The sequence below is a fragment of the Botryllus schlosseri genome, chromosome 10 (assembly GCF_051294905.1).
Source record: "Botryllus schlosseri isolate E-star chromosome 10, Bs_hap1, whole genome shotgun sequence".
NCBI lineage: Eukaryota > Metazoa > Chordata > Ascidiacea > Stolidobranchia > Styelidae > Botryllus > Botryllus schlosseri.
This window is the reverse complement of record NC_137245.1, coordinates 26184342-26208105: the sequence shown is the minus strand read 5'-3', so window position 1 is coordinate 26208105 and position 23764 is coordinate 26184342. Positions and strand designations below refer to the sequence as shown.

Here is a 23764-nt window from a genome sequence, read left to right as displayed (position 1 = left end):
TCGTGACCCCTAGATCCACTTTATTCCGTTTCGTGACCTCTCATTCAACAGTGTACCATTGTACCACTTTCGTGGCCTCTGAATCAGTGCTATCGCATTTTCTTGCTTCTGTATCAACTCTATTCTGTTTTGCGGCCACTCATTCAACAGTCTGTCACTTTCATGGCGTCCCACTCGGCTTTATCGCATCGTGGTGGCCTCTAACTCAACTTTTCGTGCACAATGAGCAATGTACCTTTATTGGTAATTTTATTACGATGATGGCAATGGTGTTTGGTATATTTTATATATCCATAATATCCAATCAATTTGTAGCGAGTCACAGATAACTTTTATAATGCGGTGATACAAGAAGATAAATCAAATACAATCATAAGTATGAAAAAGCACTTTGACATCGATTATTGTTTTGACATGAAATTCACTCGAAATAAAAGACTCATCGATGAAACCGAGACAGCATATGTTTAACAAATGCCCAGTCCTTATCTTGTTCAAAATATAGTCACCGACGTATGTGGCGTTGATACTAACCAGCTCCATCTGCATTCGCCATTTGTCTTGTAATATTCCCGGCACTGCAATTGGGCATGTTTCCTCCAACGGAGAGAATGGTATTGACGAATGCACATGATACTAGAAAAGTAATTTGATTTGTACTGTTACCGATATCAAAATACGCGCGAGTTTCATATTCAATTTGATACAATTTACTGAAGAGACTCTCGGAGGTACAGAACTTCAGTGTACAAGTGAATGGTATATTCATATTGCAATAACCAGTCACGGGTAATCGTCAGCATCTCAGCAACTAGTATTGAGAATTGAAAAGAACATATTGTACAGGTACATCAACAATCGTATCACCAATCACCACGTATGCGGGTATGCCTAATCCGCTGTGCTTCTAGCCTTCTAACGGGAAGCTTCGATCAATAACCAGGGTTGCAATCAAGTCACAAGGCCTCGAGTCACAAGTCAATCTCTCATTTACAGTTTTGACTAGAGCCAAGTCGAGTCATTTTCAATTCACCACCGAGTCCAAGTCAGCGAGTCGAGTCCGAGTTATGGTATTATGACTCGAGTGCGAGTCCAAGTCATCGTGTTGACTGCTCAAGCTCAGTTTCCAGTTAAAGTCTTGTTAAACCTACTATTTGTAACTATGGTTGATGACATCGAATGGTTCGCATTTATAATATACTAATTTCCCTCACTTTTCTCAGACTTCGGCCGCATCTTCAAGTATCAGTACCAATAGACAAAATCCCAATAGCGTGGTTACTTTACAATCCTTCGAAATTACAATGAAATATCGGTCGTCTGAGTCTCGAGTCATATGACTTGGTTCAAGTCATGCGCAATGACTCGAGTCCAAGTCGAGTCAAGACACAGATTGGCTTAAGTCGAGTCGAGTCATTTCCGTATTTTGAGAAAATGACTCGAGTCATCAGAAAATCGTGACTCGAGTCGAGTCATGACTCGATTCATTACAGCTCTGTCAATCATAGTTACGCATAATCGACAAACAACATCGTGGTAGCATAATTTGAAGGATTCTCACATTGCTAAGATGCGTTTTGACTTCGATTTTTGGTAGCACTCTGTGCCGATGTTTCCGCTTGTAGCTTTTCCCCAACACGTCGCTCGTTTTCAAACTTTCCAGGCATTGCTGATAGTTCTTCTCTATCTCGTCGTCTGTCCTCACGAGACTCGCAGCAATCGCATCGCGGTACATCTTGGCAAAATCTTCGTTAACTTCCAGAAGACAAGTTGGTGTGATTACACTACAAAGCATATCATTTCCACTAACGCGCGTGGCTTTGTACTACGTGTTTTGTATGCCGCGTTACGACCAATCGAGGTTTCAAGGCCTCCACAGTGAAAATTAGTATCGAAGCGACAATTTTCGTTGATAAATTTACTATTAGTCGCAAGGAAAGAATCATTTCTTACTATACTCGACACGAATCAATAGAATTAATCCTCAATTCGGATTCGGCTACTCGATTCATTGTGCCCAACAGTCCTAATCGTTAATCCTTAATAATGATCTTACCGTTTGGACCTTTTCCACGTCAACTCCTTTTATGCTATCGCTGTCAATTGGAGCGCCTTTAGCGGCAAGAGTTACGAAATTCAGTATATTTTTTGCCAGCTTCCAAGGGCTGTGACCGGTGCGCATGATCTGAATCATTGAGATCGAAAAAGATTTGGTTGAGAATGACTTCACGGTTGGCAGAAGATATTCTAATCGACTTACTCGCAATGTGTTTTCTGACGCCACTCTTCGCACGTCGACCGGGCCCTTATTGGTCGAGGGAATGTGTCTCACGTTCCAAGGCTGCTTCTGGCCGAATGTACCTGAATGTCGTGATATGATTGTTGATGGATAATGTTCTTTTGAATTCTCTACTAGTTGCTGACTACTACATCTGAGGGCTCTTTCAAAATTAATATATTGGAGCTTCCTGGAGGTACATACTTTCAATATACAATTGAATGATGGATTCATATTGAAATAAACTCGAATATTTTCTGCTAACACACGTCATCGGGGGCAATTGTCAGCAGTAGAGAATTGAGTTGATAAACAATCAACAATGTTCTTTAAAGAGCGTCTTGGAGGTACAGAACTTCAATATACTATCGAATAGCATATTAATATTGAAATGATCCCGAATACTTTCGGCTGACACTCGTCAGGGGTAATCGTCGGAAACTAGAAGAAATTGGAAAGAACATTGTATATCAACAATCGTAACACAAAATATGACGTCACCAGCATGAAATGAAATCTCAAATAGGAGAGCGTTCAATGCACTATTTTAAGATGGCACACAAAGCTTTTGTAGACAAAGCTAGGGATGATGTATTTTGATGAAGGTCGACTCCAAGTTACACAGATTAAAGTATGACCGGCCCTTTCCAAATTAGATTATAATTAGAATTACTAAATTTGCGAAAACTTGAAAATTGAATGAAGTTGAGTTCATATCAAATCAGACTTCATTATCGTAAGCGTGCGCATGCCAAATGTCTGTACAGCAAGCTTGGCTCGTTTCTCAGCAGAATTTTCAGGAAAACCATAACTTAGATGAAACTAAAATCAGAGAGTAGAAACCTTTCACAAGTCATATTAGAAATAGAATTAGAGCTAATAAACATTTCACAAGTTAGATTAGAATTAGATTACCTTTTCGCTCAAATTGATCTGAGGCAACTAGAATTATCTAGTTATCCATGTCTGCTTGGTGATTTTGCTGCACTCGTAATCGTAATCGCGTGATTCAGAAGTAATCGTAATCGCAATCGCGTGAAATCATTCTAAATCAATACGCACCAATGTACAACCCCGTCATGGTCCACAGTCTGACTGCGCCGTCTCCGCACGAAGTCAGGAAAAGCTTCTTGCGCGAGATGATCGTGATGTCTGTTATCGAGCCGATGTGAGCTCGCACGTAGAACACGAGAGTCGGAGGAATGATGTTGAGTTTCATCATTCGTCGGGCGGATAACACCCTTTGGTAGAAGGAAAACGGTAAAGGAGTTATCATTTTGCTAGAGCATTGGTTCCTAACCGGGGTTCGCCGAAGGTAAAGACACATCCCCAACTCATACAGCAGAACTCTCGTCGCTGATTTGCAATTAATATTCAATATGATCATCTTCTTGTCCCGTGTAAAATTCATGTTTGAATGGGTTTGTTCTTCTAACACTGTTTAACACTGTGCACTTCAAAGTGTACCTTTCAAAGTGGACGCTCTGACTCATGCACCCCGCCAAGCAGTGGTGGCTTTTGGGGTGAGAGAGGCGTACAGTCACCCAGCCCCCCCCCCCCTTTGGTTTAACCGCCTTTTTAAGTATTATAGCGAATAAACGTGGAAATCCGTCGTATGGATGGGCCAATCACCAAATCTCTGCATTCGTTAGAAAAGTCCCATATCCCGATAATCATCAAGTCTCTGTAGGCGGTAGAGGTAGCCTACTTAGTTTACTTAACGTAATCCAGCGCCCGGCTCTAAACTTGACGTTGTGTGCTGGCTAATTACTAATGTCAGCCGATAGCTTTACAGATTAGTGCGATCTGTTTAGCCTGCAGAAGTAGTATCGTTGTTCTATTAATCTACACCACATGGCATATCTCTTCAACATGAAGAATAGAGCTATATTTACCGGGGACACTTCTTTTATATTTTGACAATGTATGATAAAAGGCCCAGCAGGAGCTAGCGCAATTCGACATTTAAGCCTGCCTCAAAGCCGTGTTATCGTGTCACTGTCATATACACATCACGCAATCCCGTCCTATATGGCGCACTATAATATTATGTTAGTGATAATATATGCGAAAGGGGAGCTACGATGACATACTTATATCCCCCCTCTCCCGTGTGTCTCCCCCTCTCCAATCGTAGGGGCACCACTGTCTCCAAGCTGCATAAACTGAGTGTCAAATAAAAAAAGATCTTCAGTTTCATCTGTCTGTCAAATTGTAAGATCTTGCAAGATCGGTTTTACTATACTGCTTAATACATGAGTACTGTGTAGTGCGTACCGGCTGCCAAATATATTGGACCATTACGGAGGCTGATTGCTGAAATTAGGTCGACAGAATCAAGAGTTTCACACGCAGGATATAAACCATTCATTTCTAGTACAATGTTTCCCCCGCGGCCGTGCGCACCCTAGTGTACATCGTGCATATCGGCTGCAAAGCACTAAGTTCTATAGTAATGTATTATATGTATAATGGGGTACATTTGGTATTACAGTATACATTGATTTAGCGTGAGTTGACATCTCCAATTCGCATCAGCAAACCTCGCCCAGGGGTCGGGAAACTAAGGCTCGCTAGTTATATATGGCCCTTTTGATTATATGACATAGGCGCCGAACCTGGGCATGCAAGGCATGCCAGGCATGCCTAGACATTTTTTTAGGCATGCGGCATGCCTAGAATTCGGTTTGGCATGAATCGGCATAAACCCCGATTGTGTTTATATAGCTCAGTGGTTATTTAGAACGAATCGTAATGTATTTCCGTTTACGACATTACCTGCTACCGCTTATGTGAGTGAGGTAACCCGTTGCGCGCGGCCAATTAGCTACAAGCGCGTTGCCAATTAACGAGATTTGTCTGTGCACAATGTAACGCGTCGCGATTTCCCGCTGAGATGATCGCGTAATTGTGTCATTGATTGCCGTGCGCTCGGCAATCATCGTTTGGGACGCTTGCCTGCTTTATCGCGTCTCCGACAAACCTAGTTTCACTTGCTTGAGCATGAAATCACATCAGCAGTAGGCCCGGTGCCATCGCTGCCTGCACTATCGCATCTGCATTGGCGCGCACGATATTATCGCTTGCCTACACAATCGCATCTGCAACAGGCCTGGTACGAAAGATATCACCGCTGGCCAACTATCACGTCTATAGCCGAGCACGAGCAACGAGCATGCGTTGGCTCCCATCTCTCGAGCCTACTATGCGTTAGTTCCAATCTCTCGATGGCTTGGTGACAATGCCGTTAGGTGTTTGTTGGTTAGCGATTGTAATTAAAGAGCGACATCGCTGACCTGAATAACATCGAATGTCCGCAGACGGTGCGATTGTGAGTGCGCCGTGCATGCGTAAGTGAATTCCGCTAATACCTAAACATAACCATCAGAAGATGTGTGTCAACTGTCAAGGCTTGAGTTGTAAAAGACGAGAAAGGTTTGAACAACCTGAAGTCCGTGCCATTATAGAACAGATTCCATAACAACTCTGACATTTTGCCTTGCGCAAATCGTCGCCGAGGTTACGTAATACGCGTTGATAAGCGGCGTATTTAATTGTTCGCTAGCGATCAGGAACTCGCTAATTGACAGCACTTCCGGACTCGTTGACAAGCTTATCATACGCGCAAGTTTGTTAACAGGACGATAATGCATAATCGGCATTTATGCAGGCACTTAACTCTCATGAATTGATGCTATATTATCCCTAATTATCAATTCCGTTGGATCATGACGTCATCGAACTCGTATGCCTAAGGAAAATTAGCGTTCGGCGCCTATGTTATATGATATGGATGTCTGATAAGATTTTTATTAGGCACCTAACTTTTATCTTATTTATCAATATTATTGCAGTAACTTTTATTTGAATATGGATCTTTAGGAAGTACAATTGAAGATATAGGACCAATATGGCTCTTTTGACGAAAAAGGTTCCCGAACCCTGCTGATATAGCATATATCGGAGAAAATCTTAGACTCACTTTTGTTCCTCTAGGTCTCTCGCGAAGTGAGAAGGGCCCAAATGCTTCAGTTGATCTTTCCGACGTTTATCGATACAGTATCTATCGATGTCCCATACCTGACATTACGTTCAAAAGATATAGGAGAATTATCATACGGTGTTGCCAGCATGGGCACAGCTAAGAAAAAATGGAGCCGAATTTCGACTAGGACCTTATATCGTCACCTGTTTTAACCAAAGGTAGTCGATAATAAAGTTCTTTACTTTTCGAAGTACTTCTAGTAGGCTTTGCTTACTAGCACTACTTCCCAAAGTGGTTACTTCTTCTTCTACCTGAGTACCAGTGATGCTTGCAATTACCACCTCTGGTTTTAACTGTATATGTCACACTGCGTGTAACGTTTGGATAATTACTTCAACTGCGATACTTTTCCTAAGCAAACATGCCAGAACGTCAAGATACAATTGAAAAATATATTCATATTGTAAAAAAGAAGATTATTTCGGCTGACACTCGACACAAGTTGCTGACGATCACCCCCGACGAGTGTCAGCCGAAAATATTAGGGTTTATTCCAATATCACTTTATTATTCAAATATACCATGTCTTACGCATCACCTTGATATATCCCGTTGAGTCTCCAGTGATAAGTACACTGTTTTTACTGTCGGTCGCCATCGAAAACACGGTGTCGCCGTCTTTCTGAGTGCCCACAAACTGCCCCAATAGCCCTCCCTGCGGGTGTACCGACCACGCGTAAACCCAACCCATTTGGCCGGCCGCCAAAAGCGTGGCCGTCTGGGGCTCGTGCGGGCGATTTTGAAGAAACAGAACCTGAAATTTACGATTTTCTTAGAATTGAGTCATATACGTCTCATTAGAAGAAATATACTATTTTAATGAATTCCGAAATTTTCGTTTTCGTTATTTCGTAATCGTTATTTTAAATTCCTTGCTACTTTGAACTCATTCGATGTAGGTAACCTTGCGGACTTGAGAAACTAGACAATTCTATAGTTGACTGGACTGATTATAGCAAAATGCCGGTAATCTAATTCGAATCTCATTTGTGAAATGTTTCTATGCCCTAATTTTCTAATTCAAATTAAATTTCTGGTATTCCTAAAAAGCTTATAAGAATAGACTTTGATGTGATATGTACTGAACTTGATTTTTGTTGCATTTCTTTAGTGGATTCAGTAGTTCTAATTCTAGTCTAATTTGAAAAAAATTGTGTAGCTATAATACTAAGCTAATTTGAAAAATCTGGAAATTTTGTGGTTTCCCAACTCTGGTACCATGAAACTATTGACTACCGGCTCAGGCATCGATAAAAGCATTTGTAACACTCCCTCTAAAATTCTTACCTTATCGACTGACACGTCCGCCTCCCAGTAATTCTTCGGGTCCGCCCCAGTCACTACATTGACCTGATGCCTCGTCTTTTCCTCTCTCGTCATTTCGGAACGGGAACTCGCGGAAGGGTGAATTATGCTTTCGTCTTTCCATCGTAGAGATTTCATGGTTCTTCGCGAAACGTTGCCGGAACGGAAAAGAGAACATATTATATATCTATATCGTAGATATTTATGAAGGTCTGTGGGCAAAATCGAATACTTTGGTGATTCGATTCTAAGTCATTTTGAAGATTATTTGGTATTTGTTACCATGCTAAGCGTTCACTTAGTTATTATCTCATTCAACTTCTGCATACCAATATACCTCGGTGGTGGTGACGGTGTCCTCAGCCTGAGCAGATTTTTGACCGCTGAACTCACTCCGTCCTCGAAATCTAACAGAACAGTATGCTAAATAACAATCGCGATTACCTGATTCAAAGGGAAACTTACCGGGACTTCTACCTGCCGGTGATCTGACCCTAGGAAGTTTTACGCCGGGAGATGTGACCGCGTGTCTTCGGAGAGTGTTTGAGTTGATGTTTAGAAGTTCGACAGTCGATGTCCCCTAAGAATTAAGGGAAAGTTTGCACGTTATGCGATAATTTAAAGTGATATTACCTTACATATAACATACAGTTTATAATCTTTTATAAAAGAGACCGCGTTCACTTGACATACAATGTATGTGTATGGTTATGGCATCTCTTTCAACACTTGACCGCCATAATGATCATGCGTGACGGTATGAGCCATGACTTGTGTTCATGCTGACAAAGACTTTTGTGTCAACTCACTGGAGTTGAAGGTAGTGACAAGTGCAAGTTTCAGTTTAGTCTTTCGTTGTTTTATTTACAGCTTAATCATTTATTTGAGTATAAAACTCACTAATAATTGCATAATTGTACAGTATGGATTGCGATTAAACGACCGGTACATACAATGACTTATAGTTCAGTCCAGTTTATTAACCATGATTTTATCAGATCAATACACTGCAAGATTCCAGTACAAGGAAAGCATAGGAAGATGTCGAAACGACTTGGAGTAGTCTTTAAAATCAGACACCAACTTAGGCCTAGGCAATGTAAAAAGGAGGAATGCACTTGTACAATGTACATGCGCAGTAAGATAATATAAAGGGCCAAGCGACAACATGAGGCAACACGTGAAGTCATGTTTCAACTTATATGCAAATTATAGTTATTGCAGGCAGTGCGACACAGTGCGCTCGCTGTAATGGTCAGATATACGAGGATGTCGAAACGATCAAGTACCAGTTCTATCAATCCAACAACTATAGGGATGGTGTGTGAGCCTCGGAAAATTAGAGGTAACGTCACCTCTTGGGGGATACATGACTTCAATATGCAATTGATTAATGTATTCATATTGAAATAATATCGAATAATTTCGTCCGACACTCGATAGTTAGGCCTAATCCTTAACAACTAGAAGAGAATTGGAAATATCTATATTCTATCTGAAACAAATAACCACCCGCAGTATAGAAAATTCCAACTTAAGCCCCCACGTTACTACGTGGGCACATCGGCTACCATACGGCAAAGATATATGTATTTTCACAGGGAATGGAATGGACGGGCCACGCAGTTTTGCCAACATAGGCCAACTCCATTTCAATTACCTACCGTCTGCTCGCAGACGCTTCTTCTGGAGTTCCGTGAATTCGCCCTTCTTCGTAGAGTCGGGGCTAGTTTGTGGCCTTCGATACTCAACGGGGAAAACGCTTCCAATCTGTTTAGCCGACAAAGTACGTGTCCTGAGAAATGAATTTTGACTGAGTTGATATGCAATGTTGTTTCCAATTCTACACTACTTGCTGACGAATGTCAGGGTTCTTTTGAATATGGTTATATATTTCAATTGTGTATTGAGTGAATATAGTTTCTTTGAATCTGGTTGTTTATGTGGGGTTAATCGTGCCTAACTATGGTATTGTACAAAATTGATGTCCAGCGTTTTTTGTTTAGGTACCGGTACTTACTTACCAATTTCATCAAGTAGCCAGTAAAATTTAAAGAATACTGGTAGGTTATTTTTCAACAGCCCTATTATACACACTTCACTTGGTTAAAAAAAATGGCCGCTCCCACATATGCATAGCCTACCTGTATCAACGGACCAAATGAAGATATCTCCGTCATAAGAGCCTGATGCTACGATCGCTGTGCCATGCGCGGATTGGAAATACTGCGCCAGGCATAGAATATCCTCTTTGTGGACCTTGGCCCAGTTTCTGGATTCATTTTCGTCGTCCTTTGAGTCCCTTAAATCGGAGAACGAGTTGGTTAACGCTGGCTGATGACATAATCGGGGATGACAGGTTTTACTTACAAGTAAACGGTGGGTACCTTGCTCCAACCGGCCACTATGATCTTCTGTTTCAAGCAAACAATTCCAGTAACCTGTCAATGTAAGATGACTCCGGCTTATCATGCAGTGCGTAGCGTATACGCATTAGGGTTGTTAAAAATAACTTATATACAGACTTCCTTATCGGAGACATACAACGATATCTACAAATATTTCTGTCATATTGTCTAATTGCACCCAGCTCTGAGCAGGGGAAGGATGGCGAAATGGTGGAGCGTCCGGCTTCTTGATGGGTGCGTCGTAGGGTCACACTAAAGACCTGATTAGTCACACTACGGTATCCATGACTCCCCCGCTTTGCACTCAGCATAGAATAGCATAGAGGGGTTGTGCAACACTGAGAACCTAGGGATATATATCCCTGTGAGAACCTATACATATATTTTCACCTTCCTTGCCCAGCGGCATATACACATAATGCACTCGCGTCGTATGTGCAATGTGCATAAATGCATGCACAATTGCAGATATCATGAGTATGTATATCACGAGGCCGGTGTATACCGCAAAAAACTTCAAGGACAAAATTATATGGCGTCCTATTCGTTGGCAGTTACCTTTTGTGTTAAGTCTGGAATATATGTAGGCCTACTCCATAATGTGACTAATTTATGACTCTTCACAGAGGTATTTTACAAGCCCATCAGCTACCTCGTGCAGAGTTTCTTCCTCCAGCGTCTTCAAGCAAGCCCCGTTGTTGAAATTCCATATTTTGACGGCGCCATTTCGCGAGCCTAAAATAATATTATAGTAACGCAACACGGTAAAGTTAGACAACTAGAAAGCTTTCAGCTTTTCCAAATTAGATTAGAATTAGAATAACTTAATTCGCAAAAGCTTGGAAATTGAATGAAATCACGAATTACAAAGAAATACAACAGAAATCAAGTTCAATTCATATCAAAACCAAGTTCATTCTAATACGCACGAGAATGGCGAATGTCAATACAGCAAGCTTTGCTCGTTTCGTATTATACAGTTCTCCGGTAGCATTTCCATGAAGACCAAATGAGAGAATAAGAGAGAATAAGAGCGTAGAAACATTGCACAAATTAGATTGGTTAAACCTGAACCTCTACTTTAGACAGCTTACCCGTAATCAATCGCCGGCCTGTCGGGTCGAAAGTCATGGCGGTTAGCTCGACCCCTTTCACGGTGTAAAACTGAATTGCTTTCGCTCCCGTGTTCAAATCCCAGACGGAAACGATGGAATCCTGGCCTCCAGTCACGACCTACAAGATAACATTCATTGGAACTCTATATTGCTTTGATAAAGACACTAACGTACAAATATGCTCAGTATCGATGCATCACTGTCATTTAACTAGATAAGTTCGACCATAAAACTACGCGATGTGCTTGACTTTGTAGTGATTAGAGGCTAGAATAACCGGGATATTCAGCACAAGCATTTCGATCCATATCATTTAAACCTCGCAATAAAAAACGCGCACCTGATTGAAAAGGTGGTTGTACAGTACAGAGGTTACTGGTCCGTCATGCGACCTTGCGTTCGATTGGTCGTCCTTCGCCCCGTCATGACGGCCGTGAAATACCCCCAGCTGAAAGCAGACACTCATACAAATTATGGAAGCGAATAATATATTCGTATTGAAATAAATCCGAATATTTTCAGGAACAATCGTCAGCAACTAGTAGAGATTTGAAAATAACTTTATATATCAACAGTCGTATCATAAATTATGAGTTATGACTGAGGAGATTGATTGTTTGACCTAAAATTGATAATTTGAGCACTTTTTCACATAAAAACCCTTTTTCGACAAAATTCTTTAGCTATAAAGAAGTCATTGTATTAGAATCACGCAATATGGCACGAAAAGTCGAAAATAGTCGAGATCGCAACGCCTTAAATCAACCAGATTATTTCGCTTGATAGTTTATGATTCAAAATAAATAGACAATGTACCATTTAGAACTATGTAAAGTAAGCTAAAAGACCCAGAACGTAAAATGAGAAGTTCACAAACATTGAACAATGTGGACAAATGTTTGAATTTTCTTGGCAAGTCGGAAAATAATTTCTCTATAGTTATGACCAATCACGGATGTCAATTTACAAAGTTATTTCCAATTCTCTATATCAGGGGTGGGCAATTATTCTTCTCCGCGGGCCAAATGAGAAGCAGAAAATACGTTTGCGGGTCAACTCAACTTTTTTTGCCATATTGAGCACATTGTTGATAAATGATGCCCAGCGAATGTGTTGATATTAGGTAATGAAAAAGTGACGGTTAATTAATAAAAAAAATGATAATCCGAAACAATGTTAAACATGATAAATTTTAAACTCTCTTTGAATCCCTGTCCACGTTTTTCTATTAAAACATCAAAACGAATTTGGGATAATACAAAAGTCTTTGTCAATGACTTCCGAGCAATGTACAGTACACTGCTGTGTGGCTTTGGTGGAATAGCATTGTCTGCTGCAATCACGAGCACTAATTGACTTGATTGTTTTACGAATTATGGATTTGGAAGCGGTAACAAATTGAAGCACAGATCGTGTAATGCGTATGTGACAATGGCAACACAGAAGGTTTGAACTAAACTATACGGAAAGAGTGACTGTGACTGTGACTTTAATTGTTTGTGTTGCGGCACCCTTTACTACATTGGCTTTATTTTGAATCTGGATTACGCATGAGAGGTACGTAGGCTGCGCAATCGCGGCATATCATTGTACAGGGCTTGAAAGTAAACGAATTTCCGGTTCAGTTTATAGAGTCTGTGGTTTTAGTGCACGCATCAACATTCAAAAGTAGGTTTTATGTTTTGAATTTCAAGTAACTTTTGTGCGGGCCGCTCAGAAAAGCTTACTCTGCTCTATATACTAGTTGCTGACGATTATACCTGAAGAATGTCAGCCGAAAATATTATGTCAATATGAATGAATATATTATTCAATTGCACATTGAAGTTCTGTACCTCCAATAGTGTCTACGTATCTGAATACTGTAAAAATCGCAACGACTCTAACCTGAATGGACGCGATCCAGAGCAACTTCGTCTTCGCGTGATAAAACGTCGCTTGTATGGGTTGCGAAATCGGCACGCATCTTATGACGTCCCGCGGACCGAAAACTTGAGTCGTGAGATGATCGCGGAGGTCGATGACGCGAATATTCTAACACAGACAGAACGAAATGGAATCTGATGGTCTCAATTTTCAAAAGGGTATTTTTGCTAACAGTTCAACAAGGATTAGCGCGTAATAATCAAACTGTAAGATTATCAAGCAGAGAGGGTGGCAAAACTAAAAGTAGATGTAGCAATTTCAAAGACACGTCAAAACTATATCAAGTGAATGTAGAAAATCAAAGCTCTGAAAAGTACTCAAGTATAAGTTAGGGTTGTTAAAAACTTCTTTTCGGATTCCAGGGGATTCATCCATTACATTGCTAGGTTGCATAAAAAAAAGCACTGCACACCCAATTTGGCTCGACTCCAACTGGTAGATGTGGACGCACAGGAGTCTGAAAATTTCGAATTTATTACAAAAAAATGAAAAAACAAATTTCAAATTTTACGGTCAACCAACTAGAAATTGCTAAGTTCTAGATATCCCTGACCAAACCAGAACCTGCCTCAAAGTTACATCACGGTATAAATCAAACGCAACAATTAATCCAAAGAGGCTTTCACGTAGGGACGCAGGATTTATAACCGCAACATAATTCTGGGTATAAACTTATCTCGAAACTACATCGGCAGACTCTTCAAAGCATTACCACTTGTGTAGTTAGCGCATGCAGGCAAAACCTACTTGAATACATCGAACAAAGGTATAAGTACTTCGTTAGTGACCATCTCCACATACAGAATGGTCATTAGCGCTCACCCGGTCTCTTCCAATAGTGACGACTTGTCCAGCAGACGATATAATAAGCACATGCTCTACCGGTGACCTATGTCCCTTCACTAAAGAGCCAGGCTTGCTACTGTATGGACTCCATGTACGTACGATACCATCGAAACCCCCAGTCACTGTGATATAAATGTATTGGTAAGCGATTACGAACTTGTAATTCGGTAAGATGTCACAATATACTTACCGATAACATTCCATTCGTTGCAATAATCAAAAGTGAGGATGCCTTTCCGGACTTTGAAGTAGGATCCTCTTAGAAATAAGAGTAGTTAACAGGTAGGTAAAGGTAGCGTAAATGCAGACAACGCATTAAAATGCTGTTATTTTGCGTTGAATTGCAGCAGCGTTATACTGCAGTATTCGTCAATGATCGCACAAAACGCACAAGTGTTATGCTATCAGGTTAGCTGTATTGTACGCAGCATTGTATTTCGACACCAAACGATTAACGAACGACTACATACTATTTACTATAATACTGGGTAAAGATCACATGTAGGGTTAAAATTGCACGGTAATTCTTCAAGGGCTGAAATGCTATATTTTTGATTTGATAAAAGTAGGCTTCTCCACAAAACATTCCGTTCTACAAGACGGACGCAACTGTGCCGAAGTGAAAGCGACTATAAGGCTGACACGGCATTCGATGAGTCTATTGTAGATTGTTCATGGATAGGTAGGGTTACCATACGTCCTTCTTTAGGAGGATTCGCCCTCCTTTTTCAGGTTTTTGAAAATGTCCTCCGAGGACACCTAAATGTCCTCTTTGTTGAGAAATGTAGGGCAAATTCGACTGATATACAGTAAATCAGCACTGAAGTTACGCTCCGGCGGTTATTTCGGGAGCTGAGCAGGAAAGTTGACCCTTTTTTGACCACGAAGTGGAAAAAATTTACCATTTTTCCAAAGTTTTTCTCCGGTTAGAAAATTTTGAAAAAGTGTCCGCCTTTCTCGATTCCAAAATATGGGAACCCTATATGGATGGGTCAACTTTATTTCACTATAATTGTCCGGTTTATTCAGTGTCTGAAGTAAGAGGAGTCAACTGTATTATCATGAAGTTCCAAGTACTTCGATACTTATCTGTACTTGCTTTATATAATAACTTGCAATCGAGTCCATAATAGTCGATCACAGCCGAGAAACGACATTACGTTATTACCTTGCTCTGCTGTAACCCGACCAGTGCTGTCCGTACGTTACGCTTCTGAGATATCCCAAGTACATGGAGTCATTGTCGCTTGAACTGCACGAAATGAAACATTCGGATCCTTGCGCCAGAGTATAGTAACGGACCCGGTTGACCCAGTTGGAATGCACATCCTAAAGGCGCATTGCAATAAACATCACATCGCAATAATCGCTTGTCTGGTGAGCAGATAGTAAAACAGCCTTATACAGCTGAATAGTATATTCATATTGAAATAAAAACCAGAACATTTTCGGCTGACACTCGTCAGGGGTAATCGTCAGCAACTAGTAGAGAATTGGAACGGACATTGCATATTAATTAAATAGTGTATTGGAGTTCGGTACCTGCAAGAAGCTCTAAAAAGGCCGTATTTCATCGAACCATATTTAATAAGTTGTTTGTGTTAGGGCCAAGACCTCCTAATCTAATTAGTTCATGTTAAATTCTCCGGTCCAAACTTAAGTATTATAAGCAGAGGCGGTGAGGAACGAAGTACTTATACTTTTTCGGAGTACTCAAATAGGTTTTGACTATACTTTCACGTGCGTAAAATTCATCGCTGTTCCGTAGATACCTCAAAAGTAGTCGCGAAAACTCCTTGGACTTTGCGGTCCACCAAGTTGGTGAAAGAAATCTTTTTGACGGCACCTGAAATTGCATGAAGTTGGCACAGAGACCAAGATTTACGTGCGTGCAAACCTTTCATTGGGAAGCCACCGAATAGACCGTTCAAAGCGTCTTCAAATTGGATTACCGATACGCTCCCCGTGGCGTCCCCCGCCACAAGTGTGCATACATTAGGGTTGTCGTTGTCAAACCTGTATCAATACAATATCATAACTCTGATACTTCTAAGTTATGCGAATCCTGCTCCAGCTGTTCTAAGTATAGGTTTATAGCAGGGATCTGCAATATTGTCGAGATTGATTTTTAATCGCAGTTAAAAATTCAGTAGCCGATAGTCCACATTGATCTATTGATTGAGTGTAATTCATCCCACAGTCAGCTGAGACCAAATGAACGAAAGTAAAATGTAGCTAAACCATACCAAAAGTCCATTGAGAGTACGGTGTCCCGGAACCCGGTAACTTGGAACTGTTTTTGAAACTTGGTGTTGCTCATCATGTCGTAGAAAGCTGCCAAAAACACAATGTCGAGTAATTCCACCCGAAAAATTATCTGCAATCACTTCCAACTTATTTCGCGCTCCGTCGAACTGATCGCCACCATCCCGACGTTAGCCAACGGCACCAGGTCTGTGAGCCACGGCCCGACGAATGATTCTTTGCCAGAATCGACCTGAAAATGATATTTGTTGTAGAGCAGGGGTGTCAAAAATACCGACCGGGGGCCGCATCTGGCCCACGAGACAATTTCATCCGGCCCGCGAAGCAATTCTGAGTATAGATTGAAAAATTCTTAAAAAGCCTATAAGTAGGCCGCGCTACAAGTTATCGGATACGGAATCGAATTAAAGAAAATCGGCCTGGTGTAAATAACCACTGTATTCGAAAAACACTGTGAATGCCATAAACAACGTCTACAAAATAATTCCAATAAATAACGAGGTTCTCTAGTTTTGTCGGAGCAGACAAGAAACGTACTTGACAGTGATTCCCGTAGTAATTGAATCCCAATACTTACATCATATCTCTGCTACACGAGTAACCGTGTTACGTAATTAGAATTACAAGCCCCGACATACCGTGATCGCCCGTTGAAACTCCAATTCGCAATCATGGTACGCGTACACGCCGAGTTGCCCTTCTTTGCTCAGCGACAAAAACCTTCCGCCCGGATTATCGTATTCTACGTTCATGTTTCCGCGACGATTGGTCAGATGCTGCAAGAAAGCTATACGCACCACGCTATCCCGGTGGCACCTGTTCAAAGGCTCAGATGCAAGCGTTATTTAGACCGCAGCCTCGCGATACCCTGAATGCTGCGACGGGGATGGCTAGGTACAACTGCACTGATACCAGTAAGTTAATAAGGCAAATCTTCATTCTACACATCCCAGCAGCACATGCTGTACAAGTGTACACTCAATACAGCCATACACGATCTACACACACGATCTGCTAATGACTACAGGTCGACCGATTATCGAGGCTGATATTTGGAACTTTCCCGTTTATCGATATCGGCCTACATGAAGGCCGATATCGCGGCCGATATTTTCTATATAAAAATAAAATTCTAAAATATTGCAAATTCAATGCTCCATGTGTTCAATCTCAAGAAATCGACAACGCAAAGGGCGATAAGTGACAGATTTACCCTTGCAGGACGAGTTTACCAGGGTCGGCATGCAGAGAAACTATGCTTCCTGCAATAAAATCTACCTCTACTGGACTGATCTGCAATTCTGTATCACGTTTTGCTTCTGGGGTTATCCCAAATCTCAATGAATGTGCACAATTAAGCAATAATTCTTTTTGATTATAGTTTTCTCGTTTGTTGTTCTATAGATAACTAACCTACGGAGGTTAGTTATCTATAGTTGTTCAGGTTTCTGTGGCATATACAAGTGCCATCTTGCCTGATGCATAATATTTTGGCGAAATGGTTTTCTGCTCCTTCCATATTAATATCGGCCTATGATATCGGTTAGTGAGTCGATAATCGGTATCGGCCTGCAAAACTCAATACCGGTCGACCTCTACTAATGACACACCTACGTAACAGAACTAATAATGTGATTTGCTAGATCAGGATTAGAATTACAGCTACACATGCATTGCCAAGTTAGACTGGAATTAGAATTTTAGCTAAACAGCATTTTCCAGCTACACAGTTGTTTCCATATTAGATTAGAATTTGAATTACTGAATTCGTGAAAACTTGGAAATTTATTCAGGCTTTGTTCATATCAAATCAAACTTCATCCTCATACGCATGACAACGTCGAATGTCTATACAGAAAGCCTGGCTCGTTTTGCACAATACAGTTCTCCAGTAACAGTTTCGTAAAGCCAGAAATTCGATTAGAAATAAAATTAGAGCATAGAAAGATTTCCGAAATTAGGTCAGAATTAGAATTTCACAAATTGGGGCAGAGTTTGATTGCCGGCATTTCGCTGTAATTAGTCTATTTAGATATCTACACTACAATGCTCTAGTTGTCAATGTCTGGAAAGTCGCTCTTCTGATATATACGGTAGACTATGAAAATATATGGTTCCTTACGATTTCATCTCAGTCATTTTGTCCGCAAACGGAACCTGGAAAGAAAACAATTCTGTACAGGCTACAAAATCAGGCCAATCGAGAGGTCTCGAATTCCCACACATCCCACCTGTTTAATCACGCTTGTCATGGTGTCTTTCTCTTGATACTCCATCAACATGTACGACAGATATTCATCCTGAACATAAGAATGTTTCACTAGAAAAAGTGGAAGGGACTATCAGGCATCTGGATGAAAAACGGGTTAATGGTAATGGCCTGCGGTTTCAAGTTGCTATTTCTGTATGGGGCGCAAATCTCCTTCTACGGCCGCAGGATGGCCACCCCTGTTCTAAACATAAGAATGGCACATCTCGGTACAGCCAACTTGAGTCGTTTCGCACTATACAGCTCGCAAATTAGATTGGAATTATGTCTACACAGTTTGTTCCAAATTAGACTAGAATTAGAATTGCTCGATTAGCGAAAATTTGGACATTGAATGAAGTTCACTTCATCAAATCATATAGTTAATTCTTATAAGCATGGGAATAGCAAATGTCGTGGCTCGTTTCGCACTGATCAGTTCTCCTGTAGCATCTTCAGGAAAACTAGAAATTAGATTAGAATTAAAATTATAGCGTAGAAATATTTCACAAATTCCATTAGAATGAGATATACGGCTTTTCGCCGTAATTAGTCGAACTAGACGAGTAGAGTTATCTCTATAGTTGTCAACGTCTGCCGGTACGAATGTAGATTGTGGAACATACGTTTTACAGTGGCGATATTAAGTTCGTAGTAATCAACCTTGGTATTCTCGTAACGCAGCAAAGCTATACATACAATATACATTGCATGCAATACCCATATAGAAGAAACACAGATATTTTACAATCATAATTTGGATATCTGAAGACGCAGTCTTTCGCTGCTCGATGTTGTAGATGTAAACAAAAAAAAATTCGCTCTACACGCTGAAGCCACACTCGCTCCACACGCTGTAGGCACACTCGCTCAATACGGCACGTGACTAGGCACGTGAGCATCACGTGAAACAACTCCTTGTCGATACGCCCGGTACGTGATCTAAGCAGTAGTATGCGATAGTCACAGCATAGTGTCCTATATGGTGTCGACACAAGCAAATCGCACGGTTCAATGAAATTGTATCACGTCACAATTTCCATTTGGCTACAGGCAATTTGACGGTTATTTTTGACCGGCTTGCCGAGCAATAAATTTGTTGAATTGGGTATCAATCGAAAGCTGACTCTGCACTGATTACGAAAATATAAATTTTATTCCACTCATGGCCCTGGAGCCCCCACAATCAGCCCCAAATTATTCATTGTTAGGTAGATTGGCAGTGTGACGCAACAATGCTGTCTGGCGAGACGAGAGAATAACTCAAGAGCAAGGATGCGGCCGAGCGGCGAGAGTGGGATCAGCTGACGTCCCGGCTATGTGCAATCGCGTCGCAGAGAAACGCTGCGCTGTTGATACTTTTTCTATTTGCTTCGGTACAAGCGAGCACGCCTTATCAGCCTTTCCTTGACTTTTAAGGGTAGAACTGGGTCCACAGAATGTATTAGGGCCCTACCAATTTCCGCGCATTATCTTTCAACTGATAGAGATATTTAGGCTACGTCTAAGTAGTCTACATTGGATATGTCACATTATTATGATATCGATTGCCTTAGCCCGCTTGTTGCGTGTAGGGCTCCAGAGACGCGTGGCGCTGTTGATACTTTCTATAGGCGCTTCGCTAAAAGCGAGCACACATTACCAGCGTTTTCCTTGATTTGTAAGGGTAGAACTTGGTCCGCAGAATGTATTTGGTCCCTACCAATTTTCGCGCAATATCTTTCAGCTGATGGAGATATGTAGGTTACGTCTAAGTAGTCTACATTGGATATGTCAGATTATTATGATATCGATTACCGTAGCCCGCTTGTTGTGTAGGGCTCTTGAGATGCGTGGCGCTGTTGATACTTTCGATAGGCGCTTCGCTAAAAGCTAGCACACATTACCAGCCTTTCCTTGATCTGTAAAGGTAGAACTGGGTCCACAGAATGTATTTGGGACCTACGAATTTTCCTGCAATATTCTTCAACTTATAGAGATCCTTCCGTCTCGGTATAGCTATAAGTATACATTAAAATTGTATTAGCCCGCTTGTAGTGACAGTCCCCAGAGGCAAGTTGCGCTGTTGATGGCGGGTGTCGATGCTTTCTATACTATAGTCGCTTTTATGGTTAAGTGTGAGCAATGAGCATTGAGCATGGGCATACATTACAAGCTTTTATTTTATCCATAAGGGTAGGACTTGGTCCGCGAATGCAGCAGGTCAAATGTTGATTGTTGAATAAAGTTTAACAGCAGGGGTGTCAAATTAAACTGGTATCGCGGTCCGGATTCGATCCGTTATTAGAAAGCTTGCGGGCCATACCTGCCAAATGACTCCAATGTTACCACCAAATCCATACATCTTGTTTTTCACTGGAATATATCTGATATCACTATAAACGTTGACGTTGGAATTTGCTTTATCATTTTTCAATCACCAAACAGTTTTTTTGAATGCCGGGGACCTTTTGCGTCAAAGGTAATACAGTGGTATCACAGATATTTGAATTATATTCCTTCTGTAGCCTGTATTTATATTCCTAATGCAGTAAAACGGATTTTCATTATTTTTTCGCATCTGTGAATAACTGAATGTCCATTCAGCCCAACAGAGTTTGCACTTTTTCGCCTTCTCGGAATTTGGTGTCAAGGTCACCGGCATGGTGCTAATGGGGACTAGAATAAAAACTCAACACTGTAGTTGTATTACTACAATATCATATATTTACATTATCTAAATTTGCTGTCTTGAGTGAATGAGTGATGCAGACTGATTATACACAACTACTTTTTACATTACTAGTCCAAAGTACAAGTACAAATCAAGGAAAGGCTGGTAATGTGTGCTCGCTTTTAGCGAAGCGCCTATAGAAAGTATCAACAGCGCCACGCGTCTCTGGAGCCCTACGCAACAAGCGGGCTAAGGCAATCGATATCATAATAATGTGACATATCCAATGTAGACTACTTAGACGTAGCCTAAATATCTCTATCAGTTGAAGGATAATGCGCAAAAATTGGTAGGGCCCTAATACATTCTGTGGACCCAGTTCTACCCTTAAAAGTCAAGGAAAGGCTGGTAAGGCGTGCTCGCTAGTACCGAAGCAAATAGAAAAAGTATCAACAGCGCAGCGTTTCTCTGCGACGCGATTGCACATAGCTATTGCCAGGACGTCAGCTGATCCCACTCTCGCCGCTCGGCCGCATCCTTGCTCTTGAGTTATTCTCTCGTTCCGCCAGACAGTATTGTTGCGTCACACTGCCAATCTACCTAACAATGAATAATTTGGGGCTGATTGTGGGAGTTCCAGGGCCATGAGTGGAATAAAATTTATATTTTCGTAATCAGGGCAGAGTCAGCTTTCGATTGATACCCGATTCAACAAATTTATTGCTCGGCAAGCCGGTCAAAAATAACCGTCAAATTGCCTGTAGCCAAATGGAAATCGTGACGTGATACAATTTCATTGAACCGTGCGATTTGCTTGTGTCGACACCATATAGGACACTATGGTCACAGGCTCGGTGAACTCACGATAGTCGATACTATCAGTATAGGACACTATGCCATCATAGATATGGAAAATGGACATGGACATAGGACAACTAGAAATTTTCAGGAAAATCATAAATTAAATTAGAATTGAAACTAGATCATATAAACATATCAAAATCAGATTAAAATTAGATTACCGGCAATAGTCTAATTAAATGGCCTGCCGACTATGGATACTGCACCCGGAATAGCATACACATAATGATCTATGTATTTTTGTGCGTCAAAAATATACAGACAGAATCCCGAACACTATGAAAAACCGTGACCATGTGTGACCTGTTCCGGTGACGTTTAAATATCATCAAACAAGCACTCACCCAATCGACTGTGCCGTCGCAATTCGTGTCTACTTTCATGAAAATGATTTCCAGCTCCTTGTCATCGACTTCTGCGCCCATTGATCGCTTCATCGCTTCTCTAAACTCGTCCATATCTAAGCCTCCACCTCCGTCGGCATCTGCTTCCTGCAGAACACGCCAATACGGATGCTTATCCTCACTGGTAACGCCAATGATTTGGAATGCTTAAGTTAACACTAAACATATAGGTGGGGGCATGCTAAATTAGATTCCTTGCAGTCTGTGTAGCACATGCATGCTGTACGCCTGTTACGTCGGTGTAATCCTGATGACGCACGATGCTATTTAGGTTTGCCTGTGGAAAAGTCACGGTATTGTACAGGCTAGTAATGAAAATTTTAGGCTTGCCGCGATAGACGATAAAGTTTTGTCTAGGACTCCGGGTTACCGATGGTATTCTAGTAGAAATGTAAATAATATGGTATGCTACCCTTAATTGTATTTTTATTTGTGGTGTTTTGACAACAATGGTCATTTTCCACCAAGCTGATATTATATTATGGTTATTTGAAGAGCTTCTTGAAGGTACAAAACTTCCATGAAGTGAGCCCGAATATTTTCGGCTGACACTCGCCAAGTCAGTACCTAGTAGAATTTCAATGCGAATGTATTATTTAATTTTGACATTATACGATTCATGAACTGCTAGCTAAAAGCACGGCCCACTGTTGTTCAAGGCTTCCGCAACACAGCGCTTACGCGGGTCAACTTCTAAAGCAGGCCTAAACTGTACCTCTAAATAGGAATGTAAAACGAATGGTTAGAAGAGGACCCAGCTATCTTTACGATATTCTCAAGACTGCAGTTTGTCATCGTAAAACTGTTGACTCAGAGAGTAATCTAAATTCGTACGTTGATTGAGACACAAGTTTTACGCGACAGAGTGATCGTGCCTCAAGCTTATCGTAATTAATTATAAAAGTCTCCTTGCTTATATAAAAATAAATAATAAAAAATTTGAAAATTTTCTGTTCCCCCCATGAAAGTGTTAGGCTGTCTATAGAAACGATGCTCACCAAATTTGGTTCAATTCCGAGCCGTGGAAGCGGAGTTATTGCCGTCGAAAAATTTGGATTTGAATAAAATAGTATTTACGGTGACCGATTCTTTGTTTATTTATTATAGTTGTGCTCACCGTAAATACTATTTTATTCAAATCCAAATTTTTCGACGGCAATAACTCCGCTTCCATTGGTTGGAATTGAACCAAATTTGGTGAACATCGTTTCTATAGACAGCCTAACACTTTCATGGGGTGAACAGAAAATTTTGAAATTTTATTTGTATATAATAAATACAAACTTTCTTCTCCTGTATAGCAAAGCGGTTATTGGCTGGAATTGAACCAAATTTTGTGTGTAGGCTTAAATTAGGTAACCCAACAATTTTATCAAGTAGCCAGTGCGATTTGAGAAAAAAGTCATTTTT

General features: G+C 40.9%; 1 protein-coding gene across 4 annotated transcripts in view; it reads right to left on the bottom strand.

The window, feature by feature from the left end:
* LOC145447751 (WD repeat-containing protein on Y chromosome-like) overlaps positions 1-23764 on the bottom strand; it is a 29146-nt gene that overhangs the window by 1721 nt on the left and 3661 nt on the right. Inside the window, exons 4-31 of one of the 4 annotated variants that reach the window (XM_080326010.1) lie at positions 22295-22441; positions 18420-18488; positions 18311-18345; positions 16827-17004; positions 16318-16420; positions 16170-16257; positions 15821-15939; positions 15696-15769; positions 15092-15252; positions 14114-14181; positions 13900-14045; positions 13039-13185; positions 11492-11599; positions 11131-11269; positions 10689-10771; positions 9999-10069; positions 9773-9930; positions 9293-9423; positions 8094-8208; positions 7966-8035; positions 7611-7770; positions 6862-7077; positions 6261-6358; positions 3341-3519; positions 2261-2361; positions 2057-2185; positions 1562-1735; positions 535-636 (exon numbers count right to left, since the gene is read on the bottom strand). In XM_080326010.1, coding sequence (XP_080182136.1) covers positions 535-636; positions 1562-1735; positions 2057-2185; positions 2261-2361; positions 3341-3519; positions 6261-6358; positions 6862-7077; positions 7611-7770; positions 7966-8035; positions 8094-8208; positions 9293-9423; positions 9773-9930; positions 9999-10069; positions 10689-10771; positions 11131-11269; positions 11492-11599; positions 13039-13185; positions 13900-14045; positions 14114-14181; positions 15092-15252; positions 15696-15769; positions 15821-15939; positions 16170-16257; positions 16318-16420; positions 16827-17004; positions 18311-18345; positions 18420-18488; positions 22295-22441 — 3369 coding nt within the window. Of the gene's footprint in view, positions 1-534; positions 637-1561; positions 1756-2056; positions 2186-2260; positions 2362-3340; positions 3520-6260; positions 6359-6861; positions 7078-7610; positions 7771-7965; positions 8036-8093; positions 8209-9292; positions 9424-9772; positions 9931-9998; positions 10070-10688; positions 10772-11130; positions 11270-11491; positions 11600-13038; positions 13186-13899; positions 14046-14113; positions 14182-15091; positions 15253-15695; positions 15770-15820; positions 15940-16169; positions 16258-16317; positions 16421-16826; positions 17005-18310; positions 18346-18419; positions 18490-22294; positions 22442-23764 lie in introns of those variants that run through there. The other 3 variants (XM_080326013.1, XM_080326011.1, XM_080326012.1) reach the window with 3 other exon arrangements.